This window comes from Oncorhynchus masou, chromosome 25 (genome assembly GCF_036934945.1).
Source record: "Oncorhynchus masou masou isolate Uvic2021 chromosome 25, UVic_Omas_1.1, whole genome shotgun sequence".
In the NCBI taxonomy this organism is placed as follows: domain Eukaryota; kingdom Metazoa; phylum Chordata; class Actinopteri; order Salmoniformes; family Salmonidae; genus Oncorhynchus; species Oncorhynchus masou.
In genome coordinates this window covers 29,194,870-29,213,172 of record NC_088236.1, presented here as the reverse complement: position 1 = coordinate 29,213,172, position 18,303 = coordinate 29,194,870, and the positions used below count along the sequence as shown (strand labels likewise).

The 18,303-nt window shown below is 40.6% G+C and overlaps 2 protein-coding genes across 2 annotated transcripts; both read left to right on the top strand.

Annotated features, from left to right (window-relative positions):
- The first annotated feature begins 13 nt into the window (after positions 1 to 13).
- On the top strand, positions 14 to 10,162 carry cfap251 (cilia and flagella associated protein 251). The gene is made up of 21 exons (XM_064937264.1): positions 14 to 120; positions 558 to 842; positions 941 to 1,081; positions 1,267 to 1,376; positions 1,469 to 1,577; positions 5,066 to 5,146; positions 5,264 to 5,341; positions 5,434 to 5,478; positions 5,583 to 5,785; positions 5,967 to 6,155; positions 6,251 to 6,501; positions 7,241 to 7,392; positions 7,520 to 7,693; positions 7,826 to 8,013; positions 8,112 to 8,226; positions 8,376 to 8,539; positions 8,616 to 8,706; positions 8,827 to 8,970; positions 9,156 to 9,384; positions 9,576 to 9,677; positions 9,786 to 10,162. The coding sequence occupies exons 2-21, from the start codon at positions 576 to 578 to the stop codon at positions 9,935 to 9,937; spliced, it is 2,985 nt and encodes a 994-aa protein (XP_064793336.1). The 5' UTR covers positions 14 to 120; positions 558 to 575; the 3' UTR covers positions 9,938 to 10,162.
- Positions 10,163 to 10,376: 214 nt separating this feature from the next.
- Positions 10,377 to 17,650, top strand: LOC135514077 (B-cell CLL/lymphoma 7 protein family member A-like). Its single transcript, XM_064937265.1, has 6 exons — positions 10,377 to 10,586; positions 11,431 to 11,512; positions 11,745 to 11,841; positions 11,936 to 12,115; positions 14,531 to 14,634; positions 16,787 to 17,650. The coding sequence occupies exons 1-6, from the start codon at positions 10,495 to 10,497 to the stop codon at positions 16,859 to 16,861; spliced, it is 630 nt and encodes a 209-aa protein (XP_064793337.1). The 5' UTR covers positions 10,377 to 10,494; the 3' UTR covers positions 16,862 to 17,650.
- Positions 17,651 to 18,303: the final 653 nt, after the last annotated feature.

The window sequence follows — 18,303 nt, the reverse complement described above, 5'->3', positions numbered from 1 at the left end:
AGCCCAGACATCTGTTTGGCACGTGTTTGCTCTGGCCACTCCATTCTCTGTACAGCAAGCGTATCCAGGCAACAAGATGCTTTCAGACAAGACAGTGCTGTAGGTTCATGCGTTTCTGAAGTGAGTATTTTGCTGATCAACTGCAACTGTCGATTAAATATTTTGCTAAAACAGGGCATTTATAGTTTACATTGTTTATTCGTCTTATTTCTTCGTCGTGAAACAACTTGCTGCACCCCTTTAAAGAAACAGTCCCCTTGCTAATAGCCTGCTAGTTAGTTTACGCTAGCTAGCTAGCCAATTTATTATTGAACACTGTCATACCATGCTAACGTTAGTAGAAGTAGGAACCTAAGTACGTTTCAAATTAGACTTGCAGAAAATAGCTATTAAACATAGCTAGATTATGGGCGTAATACATTTAGATGTTTTTCATCAACAAACTGACAACTAAGCACATTGTGCTCCAATCGTTTTTTTTTTTTTTGCTAGCTACTGCCCTCATGGTACCCATTCATTTCAAATTGCATTTGTCTATTCTCTGAAAATACACCAAGCCTGTGATGAGTTGAGTCATGTCAGGTGTTGGAACCGAGAGCAATGACCCCTTGCCTAGCCCTCCAGAGGAGCAGCAGGCCACAACTGGCCTCGACAAGGGTGAAGAGGATCTGCATCAGAGAAAAGAGGAGGATAGTAAAGGGGAGGGTGAAATGAGTGACTGTGTCAGTGGACAGAATGGGGAACCCAAGACAGATGATCAGAGTCCAACTGTCTCTCAAGTCTGCACAGCCACTAAAATTACACTGTTACCCAAGTCCCCTCATGTAAAAACCCATGCACTGGTAAATTAAATTAGCTTTTTATCATGCATTTTTTTATTCAACTATATATCTAAGAAAAAAAGCACAATATCTGAAAAATGTAATGTGTTTCTTGACAGACACTGGAGTGGGCCTTTGGGATGAACAGGGCTCTTCCTGTCTTCAGCCTTCAGGACCAGGATCAACTGGTGATCCTGTATGGTGGCACCAATGTAGCCGTCATGTACGACCATACATCAAATTCACAACATGTCCTTCAGGTAAGGCCCAGCAGTTGCCTAAATGCACTCACAAAGGTCAGAAGTAGGCAAAAGCCTGTGGGTATAGGGAGTGAGTGCTATGTCTATGCTGTTAGGAATGCCAGTGTTCAATGGCAAAGGTAAAGCCAATAATAACTGTTCAAGGCAAATAGTAATGATATAAACTTGAAGGTCACCTTTCACAGGGTCACAGCAGCCCCATTTCGTGTTTGTGTGTGAGTGAGGACAGGCGCTGGCTGGTGACAGCAGACCGAGGACAGGAAAGTCTGGTGATCATTTGGGACTCCTTTTCAGGGTAGAACTATATTCTAACAGTACATTTATATTTTTGATGTATCTGTTTCCATTTGTTATTCTGAAACAGTGGTTGTTTGGCTTATGTTTCAGGATTCCTGTGCGGACATTATTTGACAGTCACCCTGAGGGCGGTGTTGCAGCTTTGGCACTGTCAAAGGACTCCAAATACCTGGTAACAGTTGGAGCTGGAGATGTTCAGGTAAGCTCAGTGTTGGGGAGGCTACAATACTACTTCACACTGGAAGAAGTTAAGCTACACAAATGCTACCCTAAAGTAAAATATAGTTTACTTAACTAATGTAACTTTTAAAAAGTAGTTCACTACATCCAAACTACTCTGTGAAAAAGTATCATATCTAAATCTAAAACCTCTTTAAAATAGCATGCCTGCCAAAGTTAGCATTTATTTTTAGTAATACCAATTACCTCACCGAAGACATTCCTTAACAACGTATACTCAGTCATAACAGACTTTATATGGGAAAATACATTTCATAGAATAAAAAGGGAGGTTTTACATTTCCTAAGTCTGAGAGTGGTTTTAACCTTCCAGACTTGGAATTGTATCAACTCGCCACCCAAGGCTTTTATTTGTGACATATAGTTAAATGTACTGAAGAGCAACAATGGGTACATATTGAAGATGCACATGTTCATCCCCAGAATCTTTTTACCTGTCCATTTTCAAAGGATAAAGCTAAAAACATTAACAACTTCATAGTTAAGAACACTATAAAAGTATGGAAGAAAACAAAATGGATTCTACAAAATACAATATCCCACCCTAAAACACACCTTTATGGAACAGTCCTTGGATAGCTTTTCAGAATTAATCGATGAATTGGGCTACATGGAAAACTAAAGTCTTAGAAACTGTCAATGACTTGGTAACAGGAAATACATGTATTTCCATGACAGAATTAAAAATACATTTTGGACTGACCAATGTAGATAGTATTAGATACACACAACTTAAAAGTTACATATCACAAAATGTCGATTTGAAATATTTTGGACATCAGAACAACCTTCAGGGAATCTTATTTGAGTCAGAAAAGGATGTTCATGTGATAGGGAATATATACCAGACCTTTGCAGATTGCATATCCAACTAACAATCTCTTAGAAAAAAATATAAACTTGTCACGTCCTGACCTTAGTTCCTTTTTTATGTCTCTATTTTAGTTTGGTCAGGGCGTGAGTTGGGTTGGGCATTCTATGTTTTGTTCTGTGTGTTATATGTCTAGGTGTTTGACCTGGTATGGTTCCCAATCAGAGGCAGCTGTCAATCTTTGTTTCTGATTGAGAACCATACTTAGGCAGCCTGTTTTCCCACTATGGGGTGTGGGTAGTTTTTTTCTGTTTTTTGTTTCTGCACCTGACAGGACTGTTTTGTTTTCGTTCATTCTCTTTGTTATTTTGTTTTGTGTTCAGTTTAAATAAAATAACATGAACACTTACCACGCTGCGCATTGGTCCGATCCGTCATACTCCTCGTCAGAAGAGGAAGAAAACCGTTACAAAACTACTGGAACCAAGTTATAAAAAGAGATGATGTTGACACAGGATGGAGGGAAAGTTGAGCATAACTAACAAAATTACAGTTAACAAAAATGCATGCATAATCCACTACAAACTAATGTATAGAATGTATTATATAAGAGACAAAATTCACAAATTCTACAGCACAAGGGCAGTCATGTCTCAAGTGTAAAACTAATAATGACTCAATAATCCATGCTTTTTGGGAATGCTATAAAGTCCAGAAGTTGTAGGCGGAGCTAGAAATTGGGCTGTCAGAAGTATTACAATGTAAACTTACTTTTAATCCATCTGTCTGCATATTTCCAGACATGGCATGTGGGGGTGTAGTTAGATAGAATCATGTGTAATTCAGCTGAACCAGCCGAGCTGCTCTTTTTTTAAGGCCCATGTTAAAGTTGAGGGGAAACATAAATTGTGAAACATACCAGTATTTTTTTGAATGTTTGGATGAGTGTGTCTCCCAATTTGTAATGTTTGGGTTAGAGGCCGACCGATTCATCGGCATGGCCTATTAATTAGGGCCCGATTTCAAGTTTTCATAACAAATCGGTAATCTTCATTTTTGGATGACGATTATGGCCGATTACATTGCAATCAAACTTAACAATCACTAGTTAACTACACATGGTTGATGATATTACTAATTTAACTAGCTTGTCCAGCGTTGCATATAATCAATGCAGTGCCTTTATCAACGAATCACAGCACATCAATGCGGTGCCTTTATAATTTATCATCGAATGACAGCCTACTTCGCCAAACGGGTGATGATTTAACAAAAGCGCATTTGCGAAAAAAGCACAATCGTTGCACCAATGTACCTAACCATAAACATCAATGCCTTTCTTAAAATCAATACACAAGTATATATTTTTTTAAACCTGCATATTTAGTTAAAATACATTTGTTAGCAGGCAATATTAACTAGGGAAATTGTGTCACTTCTCTTGCGTTCAGTGCAAGCAGAGTCAGGGTATATGCAGCAGCTTGTGCCGCCTGGCTCGTTGCGAATTAAAATTAATTTATTTTTGCAGGCAATATTAACTGGGGAAATTGTGTCACTTCTCTTGCGTTCAGTGCAAGCAGAGTCAGGGTATATGCAGCAGTTTGTGCCACCTGGCTCATTGCGACCTGTGTGAAGACCATTTCTTCCTAACAAAGACCGAATTAATTTGCCAGAATTTTACATTATTATGACTTAACATTGAAGGTTGTGCAATGTAACAGCAATATTTAGACTTGGGGTTGCCACCCGTTTGATAAAATAGGTAACGGTTCCATATTTCACAAATTAATGTTTTGTTTTTCAAAATTATAGTTTATGGATTTGACTATATTAATGACCTAATGCTCGTATTTCTGTGTGTTTATTATATTATAATTTAGTCAATGATTTGATATTTGATAGAACAGTCTGACTGAGCGGTGGTGGGCAGCAGCAGGCTCGTAAGCATTCATTCAAACAGCCCTTTCCTGCGTTTTCCAGCAGCTCTTCGCAATGCTTGAAGCACAGCGCTGTTTATGACTTCAAGCCTATCAACTCCCGAGATTAGGCTGGCAATACTATAGTGCCTATAAGAACATCCAAATATCAAAGGTATATGAAATACAAATGGTATATAGAGAAATAGTCCTATAATTATTATAATAACTACAAACTAAACCTTCTTAACTGGGAATATTGAAGACTCATGTTAAAAGGAACCACCAGCTTTTATACATACGTTCTCATGTTCTGAGCAAAGAACTTAAACGTTAGCTTTTTTACATGGCACATATTTCACTTTTACTTTCTTCTCCAACACTTTGTTTTTGCATTATTTAAACCAAATTGAACATGTTTCATCATTTATTTGAGACTAAATTGATTTTATTTATGTATTATATTAAGTTAAAATAAAAGTGTTCATTCAATATTGTTGTAATTGTCATTATTACAAATATATATATATATATATATATATATATATATATATATATAAAAAACTTGTCCGATTTAATCGGTATCAGCTTTTTTTGGTCCACCAATAATCGGTATCAGCATTGAAAAATCATAATCGGTCGACCTCTAGTTTAGGGTGTATGTTGTTAATTGAACTTAAACACACAAACAGTGGACAGGACTTTCTGATCTGTTCACAGCGAGTTTGTATATGGGATTGGACAAATGAGACAGAGGATCCATTGTGTGTAACTGACCTCAACCCGGAGTATGGTTTTCAGGTAAGCTTTTATGGTCTCACTATATTTAAGATAGTGTATATAATTGAATACATTCATATGATAATATCTGCAATAATGTATGATTTACAACATGTTCTGATTTAAATTCCTTTTCAGAATCACATCATTTTTAATCCCAATGACATTACTCAGCTGCTCAGCAACAGTGAGAGCCAAGTCTTGTTTTACACCAGGGCAAGTACCACAGTTTTATTTTGCTCTGGGTTTAACACTGCTACAGTTATTAGCTAGCGTTACAGTATATGATTGTCAGTTATATCTTTCAGGACAAACAGCACCTTGATTATATTGCCCCAGAGCTCTTGGACAAGGTAAGGTACCTGTTTAGTTGTTTATAGAACCTGTAATCATGTCATTGTAATAATCATGTAATAATCTCACATTTCACTCTGGTGGTTTTACCATCCTTTCAAAGACTTTCAACAAGGTTGTGGGCATGCTGAGCCAGTCTGTGTTCCACTGGAGGGGGCTTCAGGCCCTCTCGGCCACCTCCGTAGGCAACTTGGTGTTGTGGGACATGGTTAGGGCCTCCTCTACCTCAAGACCCCTTGTTAGGAGAGCCATCAAGCTCATCCCCCTCCAGAAGGACGGCATTACCGTGCTCACTCTGACTGACAGGTGAACATGCAACATTCAAGGTTTCAAACAATGCTGAAACAGGACCTTTATCTTTCTGCTCGGAGTTCAACTCCCTTACCACTATTGAAGTATTGTTATTTGTATTGCAGCCTGGTATGTGTAGCTGTTGTTCTCTAACTGTTGCTCTCCTTGTATATCCCCATGGTCTTTGATTCCTCAGCTTCATTGTGACTGGTGACACTATGGGCCATGTGAAATTCTATGATGAGAACTTCAAGCTCATCAGCTGGTACAGTGAATTTAACCTGGACCCAATCACATCAATCTCCTTTTCCAAGGAAGTTCCACCCAACAGAAGCCAGGGTTATCTGGAGGACTGCACTCTGGAAGCCAAGATGTTTGTTATCCGGTGAGAATCAGTGTGATGCCAGTTTGTACCCCAGTGTATGTGTAGTGTATTTGCTTTGTTCTCCTTCCCCCTCTAAACCCCCCTCTTGTCTGTAGGAACTTTGTCCTGTCTACAGTCAACTCGACGGTGGTACATGTGAATGCACAATGTGGTGTGCTGCAGACGCTGCTGCGTGAGCATTGCGAGGCACTGCATGCTGTGGCCTGTCACCCCCAGCAACCAGTTGTTGCCATGGGTAGCCACAGCGGCATCCTGAAGGTGTGGGACTATGAGCGCAAGGTGTCCATCTGCAGCAGGGTCTTTGAGAAGGAGAGGCATATTCAGTGCATCGCCTATGACCCCCAAGGTGACCCAGCAGAGGCTTTTTTTGTCTGTTTAATTTCCTTTACAGTAAAACTATATTCATACGTGGAAAGAGCTCACATTTTCTCAAATTCAATTTGTGGTGTATGGATAACTCCCCTTAGAACATATTATCTGTCTGTGTGTGAGTTGGCTCAGCTTTGACCAGGCTATCTTGTGTGTGTGAACAGTGGCGTAAAAATACTTTAAAATACTACTTAAGTATTTTGGGGGGGTATCTGCACTTTACTATTTTTACTTTTACTCCACTGCATTCCTAAAGAAAATAATGTACTTTTTACTCCATATATTTTCTCTGACACCCAAAAAAGTACTAGTTACATTTCGAGGGCACAACATAACATTTTTCCAATTCACACAATTATCAAGAGAACAGCCATGGTCATCCCTACTGCCTCTTATATGGCGGATTCACTAAACACAAATGCTTCATTTGTAAATTATTTCTGAGTGTTGGAGTGTGCCCCTGGCTATCCGTAAAATAGTAAAACAAGAAAACACGTTCAGTCTGGTTTGCTTAATACAAGGAATGTGGATTGATTTATACTTTTACATTTACTTTTGATACTTAAGTATTTTTTAAACCAAATACTTTTAGACTTTTACTCAAGTAGTGTTTTACTGGGTGACTTTCACTTTTACTTGAGTCATTTTCTATTAAGGTATCGTTACTTTTATTCAAGTATGACAATTGGGTACTTTTTTCACCACTGTGTGAATAGGATTTTATTTGGCGGTTGGCTTTGCCAGTGGATCTGTCCATGTACTGGATGCTTGCACATTGCTGAGTGAGGCAGAGGAGCGCTTCAACTTCAGCCAAGACTGCATCACTCACATTACTTTCTCTCCAGACTCCCTCTACCTGGCCACAGCGGTGAGCAGACACACTATGTGGTTCTGACATTGGGATAGGGAAAGTAGCAGGTTTGAGCCCACTACCTTGAAGCCTTATAATCAAACTGAATTTGCATTTTCCCCTCCTGTTTTGTTGCTACTGTCAGGATGCTGGAAGAGCGGTGATGGTGTTTTGCTTGTACACCGGTAAGAGCATGCAGTGCTGGAAATACCTGGGGAGACACCACTCCCACTATAAGCCCATCAGGGACCTCCTATTTGGGGTGTACCTGGACAGCACCCAACCCAGACTACTCTCCCTGGGCATGGACCGCAGGCTTGTGAGTCCCAATCCCTCAGACTTATTATAGGAGGACTCTGGTTTACTTACATGCCATGTTTCTTCACATGTTGAACCACTAGACATGCTGACTCACTTTGGATAACTTTGCCTTGGTGTGGTGATTGTCCAGGTGGAGTATGACCTGCAGAACAGCAAAGTCAAGGATGAGCTGCTGATCCTGAGCTCTGAGCGCATTGAGCAGAGCGCTGTGCCCACCTGTATGGCCTGGTACCCACCCCTCACCACAGAGGACTTCCTGCTCACCGCCTCGGACCTTTACAAAATGAAGCTTTTCAATAGCACCACCAAAATGTGCAGGTCAGCGGCCAAATAACATACTCTTATTTTTGGCCATCTCTGTGTCATTGGGGTGTAGTATAAAGGCCACAAATGAATACTTATGGTTTCTCTTGCAGAAAGACACTCCTTGGTCCCACATACGGGTCTCCAGTTGAAAAGATGGCCATGCTTCCATTTTCTAAGGACCATGACCCTAGTGCTCATTACATGGCATACATCACAAAAGACAAGGTAAGTGTTGATTCACTCCCAATCATATCAAACCACCTTCTCCTAAGTCAGATCAAATATGTCTTAATTTAAGGGCCAGACTTGTGTGTATTTGTTGCTTAATGAAGAGATACTGGTTTCAGTGTAACTTGTCATTGTTCTTTTTCAAGGTAGGTGTCCAGATTCTGCCGATTGATGGGAACCCCCACAAGTCCTCTGCTCTGATCTGCCACCCAACAGGGGTGTCTGCTATGGCCTGCTCCTATGACAGTCGATATGTCTTCACTGCTGGGGGGTCTGACTGCACAGTCCTCTCATGGGAGATTAGTTTAAAGTGAGTAGACCCTTCACTGAATAGACCCTTGAGTTGTCCTGATGAACTGAATCGTTATTTCTTGTTGTGTGTTTAGTGCATTAGAGGCTGCTGCATCCATGGGTGGAAAAGAGCTGATCCCCTTCTACAGCCTCCTGGATGGAGGGAGAGACGGGGAACTCTTTAGAGTAGGTTAAAGTAATATATTTATCATGTAACCATCAATATTCATAACTGTATAGTGGGTACATCAGTTGTTATGGCTGTACAATACTTGTTTATTCTGACACTTTAATTTCTCTCTTTAGGAAATGGAGGACTTTTTCTATTACTGTCAGCTGCGTAACCAAGGTATTGACTCCATGGAGATGCGACAGGTGTCCACCCGAATCCCCCTAGCAGAGGTCCCCTTTGTCATGAGGGCTCTGGGCTTCTTCCCCACTGAGCAAGAGGTACAAAGTCCTCAATGAGGACTAATGTGATGACTAGGCTAATTTGGAAACGATTGATCAATCTATGTCTTTGATCATTTTCTGTTTTCTTACCTGTTTTTCAGTGATAATAACATCTTCAGTTCTAACAATGAGTTAAGTTCAGTATAAAAGGAGTAATGTTTGTTGATCATGACTCTATCCAGCTGGAGGACATGCAGAACGAAGTCAAGTTCAGCAGGTATGCTGAGTCTGGGAGATATGTGACCAACATAGACCTGGAGGAATTCATTAAGCTCTATGTCAACCACCGGCCAGCGTTTGGCATCTCGAGGAAGGAACTGCTTCACACCTTCCAGGTCCTGGGTGACTCCTATGTGATGGGAGAGCCTGTGGTGAACAAGATCGAGCTGCTGGAACTCCTCCAGGACAGAGGTGTGCTCGTGTAGTTGCCTGTAAATCTGCATCTTCTTAGTCCCCACACATTTATGGTTGCTGTGTCTATAATTCTATGCAGGGTAGTGTCAGTATCTACAATTTGCAAGCATTATGTACTTATGTTCCTTTGTGCTGTGTCAGTGATGGGATTTCATTCTAATAACACGTCAACCCTGTTTTTGCTTCAGGGGAACACATGACTGAAAATGAGCTGGCAGAATGTTTCACCACACTGGTAGGACTAAATCCAGAAGGGGGGGGACCTGATCTGGGAGCTTTTGAATGTGATGGTATGTATCACCATGTCCAGTTTAAAGTAGTATCTACAAATCTCAAAATGAGACTGAAATTACACGGTTTTGATAGTCTATCATTAAAACTGTGTGTGTGTTGGACAGATGCAGAAGATGTGTTGGAGAGTGAGATCCCAGAGGTGATTTCCATGGAAACATTTGCAAGTGATATCCTGGGATTCCCCATTTATATTAAAGAGATTCTTCACTCCCCCCAAGAGGGAATGTTGTCCCCCTCAGGATCAGAAGTTGTATAGTAATTACATGTACTGCATGTGAGAGTGTGGGGCTCATTCTATAAAAGACTCATGGGAAGGTTGTAGTTCATGAAGCACCCACAAACATGATTGACAGCCGTTTCCTTATGGGTGTAGTTTGATATGACCTTTTATTGGATATACATTGCTAATAAAGATCAATTGAAAACATCAGATGTTATGATATATTAAACATGTATAAACATTTAATTGCAAATGTATTTAATTTATTCATCCACTATAATTGTTACCTTATTGTGTCAAGTAAAAAAAAGTCGAATTAATTCATCAATAGCCTGTGCATTAACTAGCTTTCTGGGAGACTTTCAAAATAAATGCCAAAAAACTCGTCTGAAATAGCGCAACTTCTCTCCTGACTGTCAACAAAAACACCCCAAAAGTGTGCGTGCAAGCCATTGAGCAATACAAGAACGGTAGAAGCGCTTTGCGCTGTTTACAGCGCAGGCGCGTTACTTCCTCCTAGAGCTCTCTTCAGTGTGTTTGCGTTGTGTCTGAACTGCCGGCGAGTTTAACAAAATATTTTACCAATAGCAGCTATGTCGGGCAGGTCGGTCCGCGCCGAGACACGGAGTAGGGCGAAAGATGACATCAAGCGGGTTATGGCTGCTGTTGAGAAAGTACGAAATTGGTAAGAGGGACGGCGTTATCTAAGAGAGCAGCAATGCTAGTGGGGGGAGGAGAGAACAGGAGAAGAAAGAACGAAATACATACTAAATCAAATTTGGTCGGATGCTACCTCGGCTCAGGTGTACTGCACCCTCTCGCCCTTATCTGGGAGGAGGTCGCCGCTTAAAACACTTATAATGTAGGAATATTACATCTAATCATACAAAAATGTGGGTTGAACCTAGAAGCCATTTCGTTGCAGTTAGATGAAGCCTTTGCTGTTCGAGCATTCTGTAATGCCCTAGAAGCTTGGTAGATTACTGCTTTTTCACCGCACGAATGGTATCAATATTAATTTCAGAGCCGTAGTTCGACGACAGCGGTATAGTGAGAATAGTTTATGTTCGCGGGGTTTTAAATTTAGCGCTTGGAGAGGTTCGTTCTTTTGTGTCCTCCAAATAGATTGAGCGCGTGCGGTGGTGGTGGGTACACGAACTGTGCAAAGCCCGAATTGCTTTACAATTTTATTTTGTATGACTAATAATAGGCCCCTATAGTTCAATTAAGTTGAAATTTATAGAGTTTACTGTCATGTGGATTTGCTTGCAAGTAGCCTAAATGTATAATCACCACTAAATTTAGCCGAAATAATTGATTTGAGGCTATTATAGGCAGTCATTGGGTCTAGAAAGAAGTAACAACAAATTCCTAAACCTCAAATGAACTTGCCAAAGTAAATGTATCATGATATTTTCTATTGGGAATTTAAATTGATAGTTAACTAAAATATAGGGTTTTGTTGACATTTCAAATTGAATACATCAATTGCAAACAAGTGTTATTAATTCCTTGTGTAACTAATGCAGGGAGAAGAAATGGGTAACTGTCGGCGACACATCCTTGCGAATCTACAAGTGGGTGCCTGTGACCGAACCCAAGTCAAATGATGTAAGTCATCCACAGGGTGTTTGGGGGCACTGCATTTGCTTAATAGTATTTGCAGGTCCTTGTAGCATGATCAACAACATGTGCTTCCTTTCCTCATGTCTTTTCCAATTCCTAATTACATAAACTGGTCCACAATGATCTATTTTTTTTAGATAAAAGTACATCATTATGTAATTCTTAATAAATCTGTAATAAATAGCGCCACTTCAGCATTGTATGTGCTATCTTGCAGAAGAGCAAAAACAAGAAGAAAGCCAACAACAACAAGTATGGGTCGGAGATCACAACACCAGAAAACAGCTCCTCTCCCGGAATGATGGATATGCATGGTAAGCTAAAAAAAGGGCAAAATACTTTTAAAAAATTATGTTCTTTTGTTCATTAATAGTTGTAAATTCATCTGTCACTTTCTGTATCTCTCAGATGATAACAGTAACCAGAGCTCCATTGCTGACTGCTCTCCCATGAAGCAGGAGAACAGCAACAGTGCCAGCCCTGCCCAAGAGGCCATGGCAACTTCCCAGAGTGACAGCATTGAGGCCAAGAGTGACCAGAGTCAGTCCCCTGGCAAAGAGCAGCTGAAGAGCACAGACAGCAAGAGTGGTCAGTATATATGCTACCTAGCACAGAAAGGGAGAGTGCTGCCTTAGTTTAAACTAAACCATACCATATACATACTGCAACTTGTCCTCGTTAGTCCTGCTCTTGTTCTTACCTCAAGGTATTTTCTAAGAGTAGTGCCAAATTGTCGAAAAATATGGTTTAACTTGACAGGCAGACTGCTTTCACCCAGCCCTCATAATCCCGGAATTGCACTGTCTTAAGGTCAAAGGGGTACATGTTATGGCTTGTAGTGATGAGTTTCATAAAGAACATTAGGTGAACAAAATCTTCTTCAGTCTTCACCAATATCATTGGCAGCATTAGCAACATTTCTAAGAATTAACCCATCACCATACAGAGAATGGCTTTGAAAACATTGAGCAAGTTTTTGTTTAAATATTTCATTCAAAGATTCATATTGACAAACCATAATCAATGATGAGGTTATATAATTAAATGCTAAACATGGAAGTATTGTTAAAATTAAAATAAAGAGGGCATCTGCGGAGAGATTTGTTCAAGTCTGAGCATGTACTCAGAGCAACAAGAGTTTATCAAATACACTATATATACGAAAGTATGTGGACACCCCTTCAAATTAGTGGATTCGGCTATTTCAGCCACATCGGTTTCTGACAGGTGTATAAAATTGAGCACACAGCCATGCAATCTCCATAGATTACTATTGGCAGTAGAATGGCCTTACTGAAGAGCTCGGTGACTTTCAACATAGCACCGCCATAGGATAGCCACCTTTCTAACAAGTCAGTTTGTCAAATTTCTGCCCTGATAGAGCTCCCCCGGTCAACTGTAAGTGCTGTTATTGTGAAGTGGAAACATTTAGGAGCAACAACGGCTCAGCCGCGAAGTGGTAAGCCAATCAAGCTCACAGTACGTGAATGCAGAATACTGAAGCACTTAAAAATAGTCTGTCCTCGGTTGCAACACTCTACTGAGTTCCAAACTGCCTCTGGAAGCACTGTCAGCACAATAACTGTTCGTCGGGACCTTATTGAAATGGGTTCCCATGGCCGAGCAGCCACACACAGGCCTAAGATCACCATGCGCAATGCCAAGCATCGGCTGGAGTGGTGTAAAGCTCGCCGCCATTGGATTCTGACGCAGTGGAAACGCATTGTCTGGAGTGATAAATCATGCTTCACCATCTGGCAGTCCAATGGCGGAATCTGTGTTTGATGGATGCCAGGATAACGCTACCTTCCACAATGCATAGTGCCAACTGTAAAGTTTGGTGGAGGTATAATGGTCTGGGGCTGTTTGGCTCAAGCTAGGCCCTTTAGTTCCAGAGAAGGGAAATCTTAACGCTACACTATATAAATGACATTCTATACGATTCTGTGCTTCCTACTTTGTGGCAACAGTTAAAGTTGGGGGAAGTCTCTTTCCTGTTTCAGCATGACAATGTCCCAATGAACACAGCGAGGTCAATACAGAAATGGTTTGTCAAGATCCGTGTGGAAGAACTTAACTGGCCTGCACAGAGCCCTGACCTCAACACCATCAAACACCTTTGTGATGAATTGGAACACTGACTGCACTAACATTCTATCGGCTGAATGGAAGCAAGTCCGCAGCAATGTTCCAACATCTAGTGGAAAGCCTTCCCAGAAGAGTGGTTGCTGTTGTAGCAGCAAAGGGGAACCAACTCCATAGTAATGTCCATGATTTTGAAATCAGATGTTCAACAACCAGGTGTCCGTATACTTTTGATCATGTCGTGTATTTGGAGAACAGTTTAGCTGTTAAGTACTAGACTGACGAGAAGATTGTGGGCTTGAAAAAGGATTTCACTAAGGCTTACTGTAGTTCCTGTAGTAATGAGCTGTTAAAACGGTCTGCCATGCTAATGCCATTTGAGGACAGAGTTCAAAACTCAAACTACAGTACGTCCACTTGTCATTGATGCAGTTTTCACCACATTATAAGCTAAACACCCTTGAAAAGAGTATTTAACATAATCCAATATCAACCCTTTGTTCTGCACATGGATGTGACTCCGCATTGTCTTTCTTGCCACAAGATGGTGCTGTAGTGTAGACTTTGGAGTCAGCTACAGTAGGGTATTTGTGTCATCACACAGAATTGGAGAAAATACAGGTTAATAAATCTTCCTGGGACATTTCGCAAACAGGCCTTGTCTACCAAGTCCTGCAATAATACACAGCAAGCAAGGCCACTGATTGCTGACTTGTTGAAACTTTTGTGGAAAGTGAATAACACAGCAAATTCACTTGCAGTTGCCCCTTGTTAGAATTGTATGCTATCTTTTGCTCAGAACTGTTACAGAAGTAGTAGGGATAGTATACAAACACTTGAATTGTTTTCTTATTCTATTTGCTTAAAGCATATTGTCTCCCATGGTTATGCACTGAGACAGACGCTCTGGTATTGCAGGAAATGTTCACCCCTCAGCATTTTTAAACACAAGCACACCTAAGAGAGACCGAAGGTCCACGGGAAGGAATGAACCATCATCGGACAATCATCAAGATTCTCAGGTCCCTCCACCACCATCCAAGACTAGAATATCTTTGTACAGGTATAGTGCATTTGGAAAGTATTCAGCCCCCTTGACTTTTTCCACATTTTGTTACGTTATAGCCTTATTCTATACATTTTTAAATGTCCTCAATCTACACATAGTACCCCATAATGACAAAACAAAAACAGATTGACATTTTTTGCAAATGTATTGAAAATGAAACAACTTATTTACATATTCAGACCCATTGTTATGAAACTCTAAATTGAGCTCAGGTGCATCCTGTTTCCATTGGTCATCCTTGATGTTTATACAACTTGTTTGGAGTCCACCTATGGTAAATTCAATTGACTGCACATGATTTGGAAAGGCGCATACCTGTCCATATAAGGTCCCACAGTTGAAAGTGCATGTCAGAGTAAAATCCAAGCCATGAGGTTGAAGGAATTGTCCGTAGAGCTCCAAGACAGGATTGTGTCGAGGCACAGATCTGGGGAATGGTACCAAAAAATGTCTGCAGCATTGAAGGTCCCCAAGAACACAGTGGCCTGGAAGAAGTTTGGAAGCACCGAGACTCTTCCTAGAGCTGGCCACCCGGCCAAAAACTGAGCAATCGAGGAAGAAGGGCCTTGGTCAGAGAGGTGACCAAGAACCCGATGGTCACTCTGACAGAGCTCCAGAGTTCCTCTGTGGAGATGGGAGAACCTTTCAGAAGAACAACCTTCTCAGCAGCACTCCACCAATTAGGCCTTTAAGGTAGAATGGCCAGACAGAAGCCACTTCTCAATAAAAGGCATGTAAATGCCCGCTTTGAGTTTGCCAAAAGGCACCTAAAGGACTCTCGAACCATGAGAAACAAGTTTCTCTGGTCCGATGAAACCAAGATTGAACTCCTTGGCCTGAATGCCACTATCTCTACAGTGAAGCATGGCGGTGGCAGCATCATGCTGTGTTTTCTTTTTCAGTGGCAGGGACTGGGAGACTACTCAGGATCAAGGGAAAGATGAATGGAGCAAAGTACAGAGAGATCCTTGATGATAACCTGCTCCAGAGCGCTCAGGACCTCCGACTGGGGGAGAAGGTTTACCGTCCAACAGGACAACGACCCTAAGCACACTGCCAAGACAAGACAAGGCAGGAGTGGCTTGGGGACAAGTCTCAATGTCCTTGAGTGGCCCAGCCAGAGCCCGGACTTGAACCCAATCTAACATCTCTGGAGAGACCTGAAAATAGCTGTGCAGCAACGCTCCAATTCCAACCTGACAGAGCTTGAGAGGATCTGCAGAAAAGAATGGGAGAAACTCTCCAAATACAGGTGTACCAAGCTTGTTGCGTCATACCCAAGAAGACTCAATGCTGTAATTGCTGCCAAAGGTGCTTCAACAAAGTACCGAGTAAAGGGTACTTCGGTTTTTATTTTTTTTTTTTTAATACATTTGCAAAAAGGTCTAAACCTGTTTTTGCTTTGTCATTTTGGGGTATTGTGTGTAGATTGTTGGGGGGCAAAAAAACGATTTGATCCATTTTAGAATACGGCTGTAACGTAACAATGTGGAAATAAGTCACGGGGTCGGAATTTTCTGAATGCACTGTCACTGCCAAAATAAAGGAAACACTTGAGTAAATGAGGGATACAAAGTATATTGAAAGCAAGTGCTTCCACACAGGTGTGGTTTGGTTCCTGAGTTAAGTAAGCAATTGACATCCCATCATGCTTAGGGTATAAAAATGATCAGTTGCCTATTATTTTGATTACCATGCCTAGAAGAGATCTGTGACTTTGAGGGGTCTCAAATTAGCATAGGGGGTTTAAAAGGTGTGTCTGTCTCAGTTACCAGAACTCAACCCAATTGAACACTTGAGAGATTCTGGAGCAGTCAATCAACATACACCAGATGGAATTTCTCATAGAGGAATGGTGTCACATGCCTACAATAGTGTAGATTCTATAAGTGTCTGGAACTTTAAGGCGCATTGAAGCTGTTCTGGCAGGCCGTGGTGGCCCAACACCATAAGACACTTTAAGTTGATGTTTCCTTTATTTTGGCAGTATGTATGTTTTCGTCAATTAGAAATTTGATTGATGCAGTATAATGAAACTCATTTTGACATTAGTATTTTCATGAGAAGCTTAAATGTTTCCTGAAATATATATTTTTCTTTTGCAGGAATCTGAAGATGGCACTCCTCCCAATAAGAAGGGGAAGTTGGAAACTCCCTCAGATTTCCTCAAAACCAGCTAACTTATCTTTTACCATCACCAATTCCTTGATCTGTTGCCATGTCCTCAGCCCTCCTGTGTCTTAATTTCTTTATTCTTCTGAATTGGTCCAAGTGACATCCAGCACCCACCTCTACCCCAAAAAAAGACTTTAAAACTTAAACTAAACCAGGATCAGCTGGATGGGGCAGTATCGACCTAAACTGCAGCTAAATCTCATTTTGCCACACATCCTCTATTTTTGTTCTTAAGTTTATGTACATATATTTAGTTTTTGTTCATGCGGGTCAACACACTGTTTGAATCCTCTTAAGATCTGTTGGTTCTGCTGCTGTTCTGTTTATTACTTTGACAGTAAAAACATTTAGTTAATTTAACTAAAGACAATACCTACATATTTAGTGCCATTCAGTCAGTCGCATATCTATTTCCTTTTCTCCTCTTATGGAAACTCACTTGTAGCATAGTCCTGCTACCAGATTAGTTGTGTACCTTGAATTACCAGAATAATGAAAAACATGTTGATTTGTTTAAATTGTATGTATACTTCAATCTGGTACAACAAGTGCCCAGTTTTCGTTAACCTGTAAAGCATTTTTCAGTGCATATGTAGGCTGTTTGGTTTTAGATGGCTCTTTGAATACCTCACTGGAGTCCAGCAGTGCTGGCAACACTATGTATAGATTATTAAACTAAGTATAACCTTTTATTTGCAAAATGTAAGTAGCCTAAATAGTTGTTTCCTCATTAGTCTTTGCACAGCTAAAAATGCCATTTTAAATTATGGCCTGGCTACAGAAAGTCAAATGTTGACTATTGTCTTTTGTGACCCTTATGTTATTTTATTGTACATTTCAGTTGGTATTGATTCTATAATGTAAAAATAAGTTTAAACCTGTTACACAGCTACAATGCAGAGTGTAGGCAGCATGTTGCCATATCATGTACACCAAGGTTCCCCAACGGGCAGGCTGAGTTTGCCTCACAGGTAGTTTTATTTGGCCCCAGAAGTTTTCTAAACAAAACAATTTTATACAGTGCATTTGCGAAGTACTCAGACCCCTTGACCTTTTCCATATTTTGTTACAATAAAGCCTTATTCTACATTTCGTATTTAATCAATTTTAGGAAAAGGCTGGAACGTAGCAAAATGTGGAAAAGATCAAGGGGTCTGAATACTTTCCGAGTGCACTTATACGGAATGTTCCTTGCTGGACCTGACTGTAAAAACACCAGGAAATTAGCACCAAGTGATTTTCATTTTGGAAATAGAGACACGTTGATCGTATTCAAACGTAAACAAGGTTTGACATTGTTTTAGTCAAATATCTGTTGCAGTCTTCAAATTATTTGTAATCATGTCCCGACCATTCGCTCAAGCAAAAAGAAAAAAAAACGGAATTTAGTTGATTATCTCTGATGTACACACATGAAACAAGTATTTAGCTATGTCCATAAAGCAAT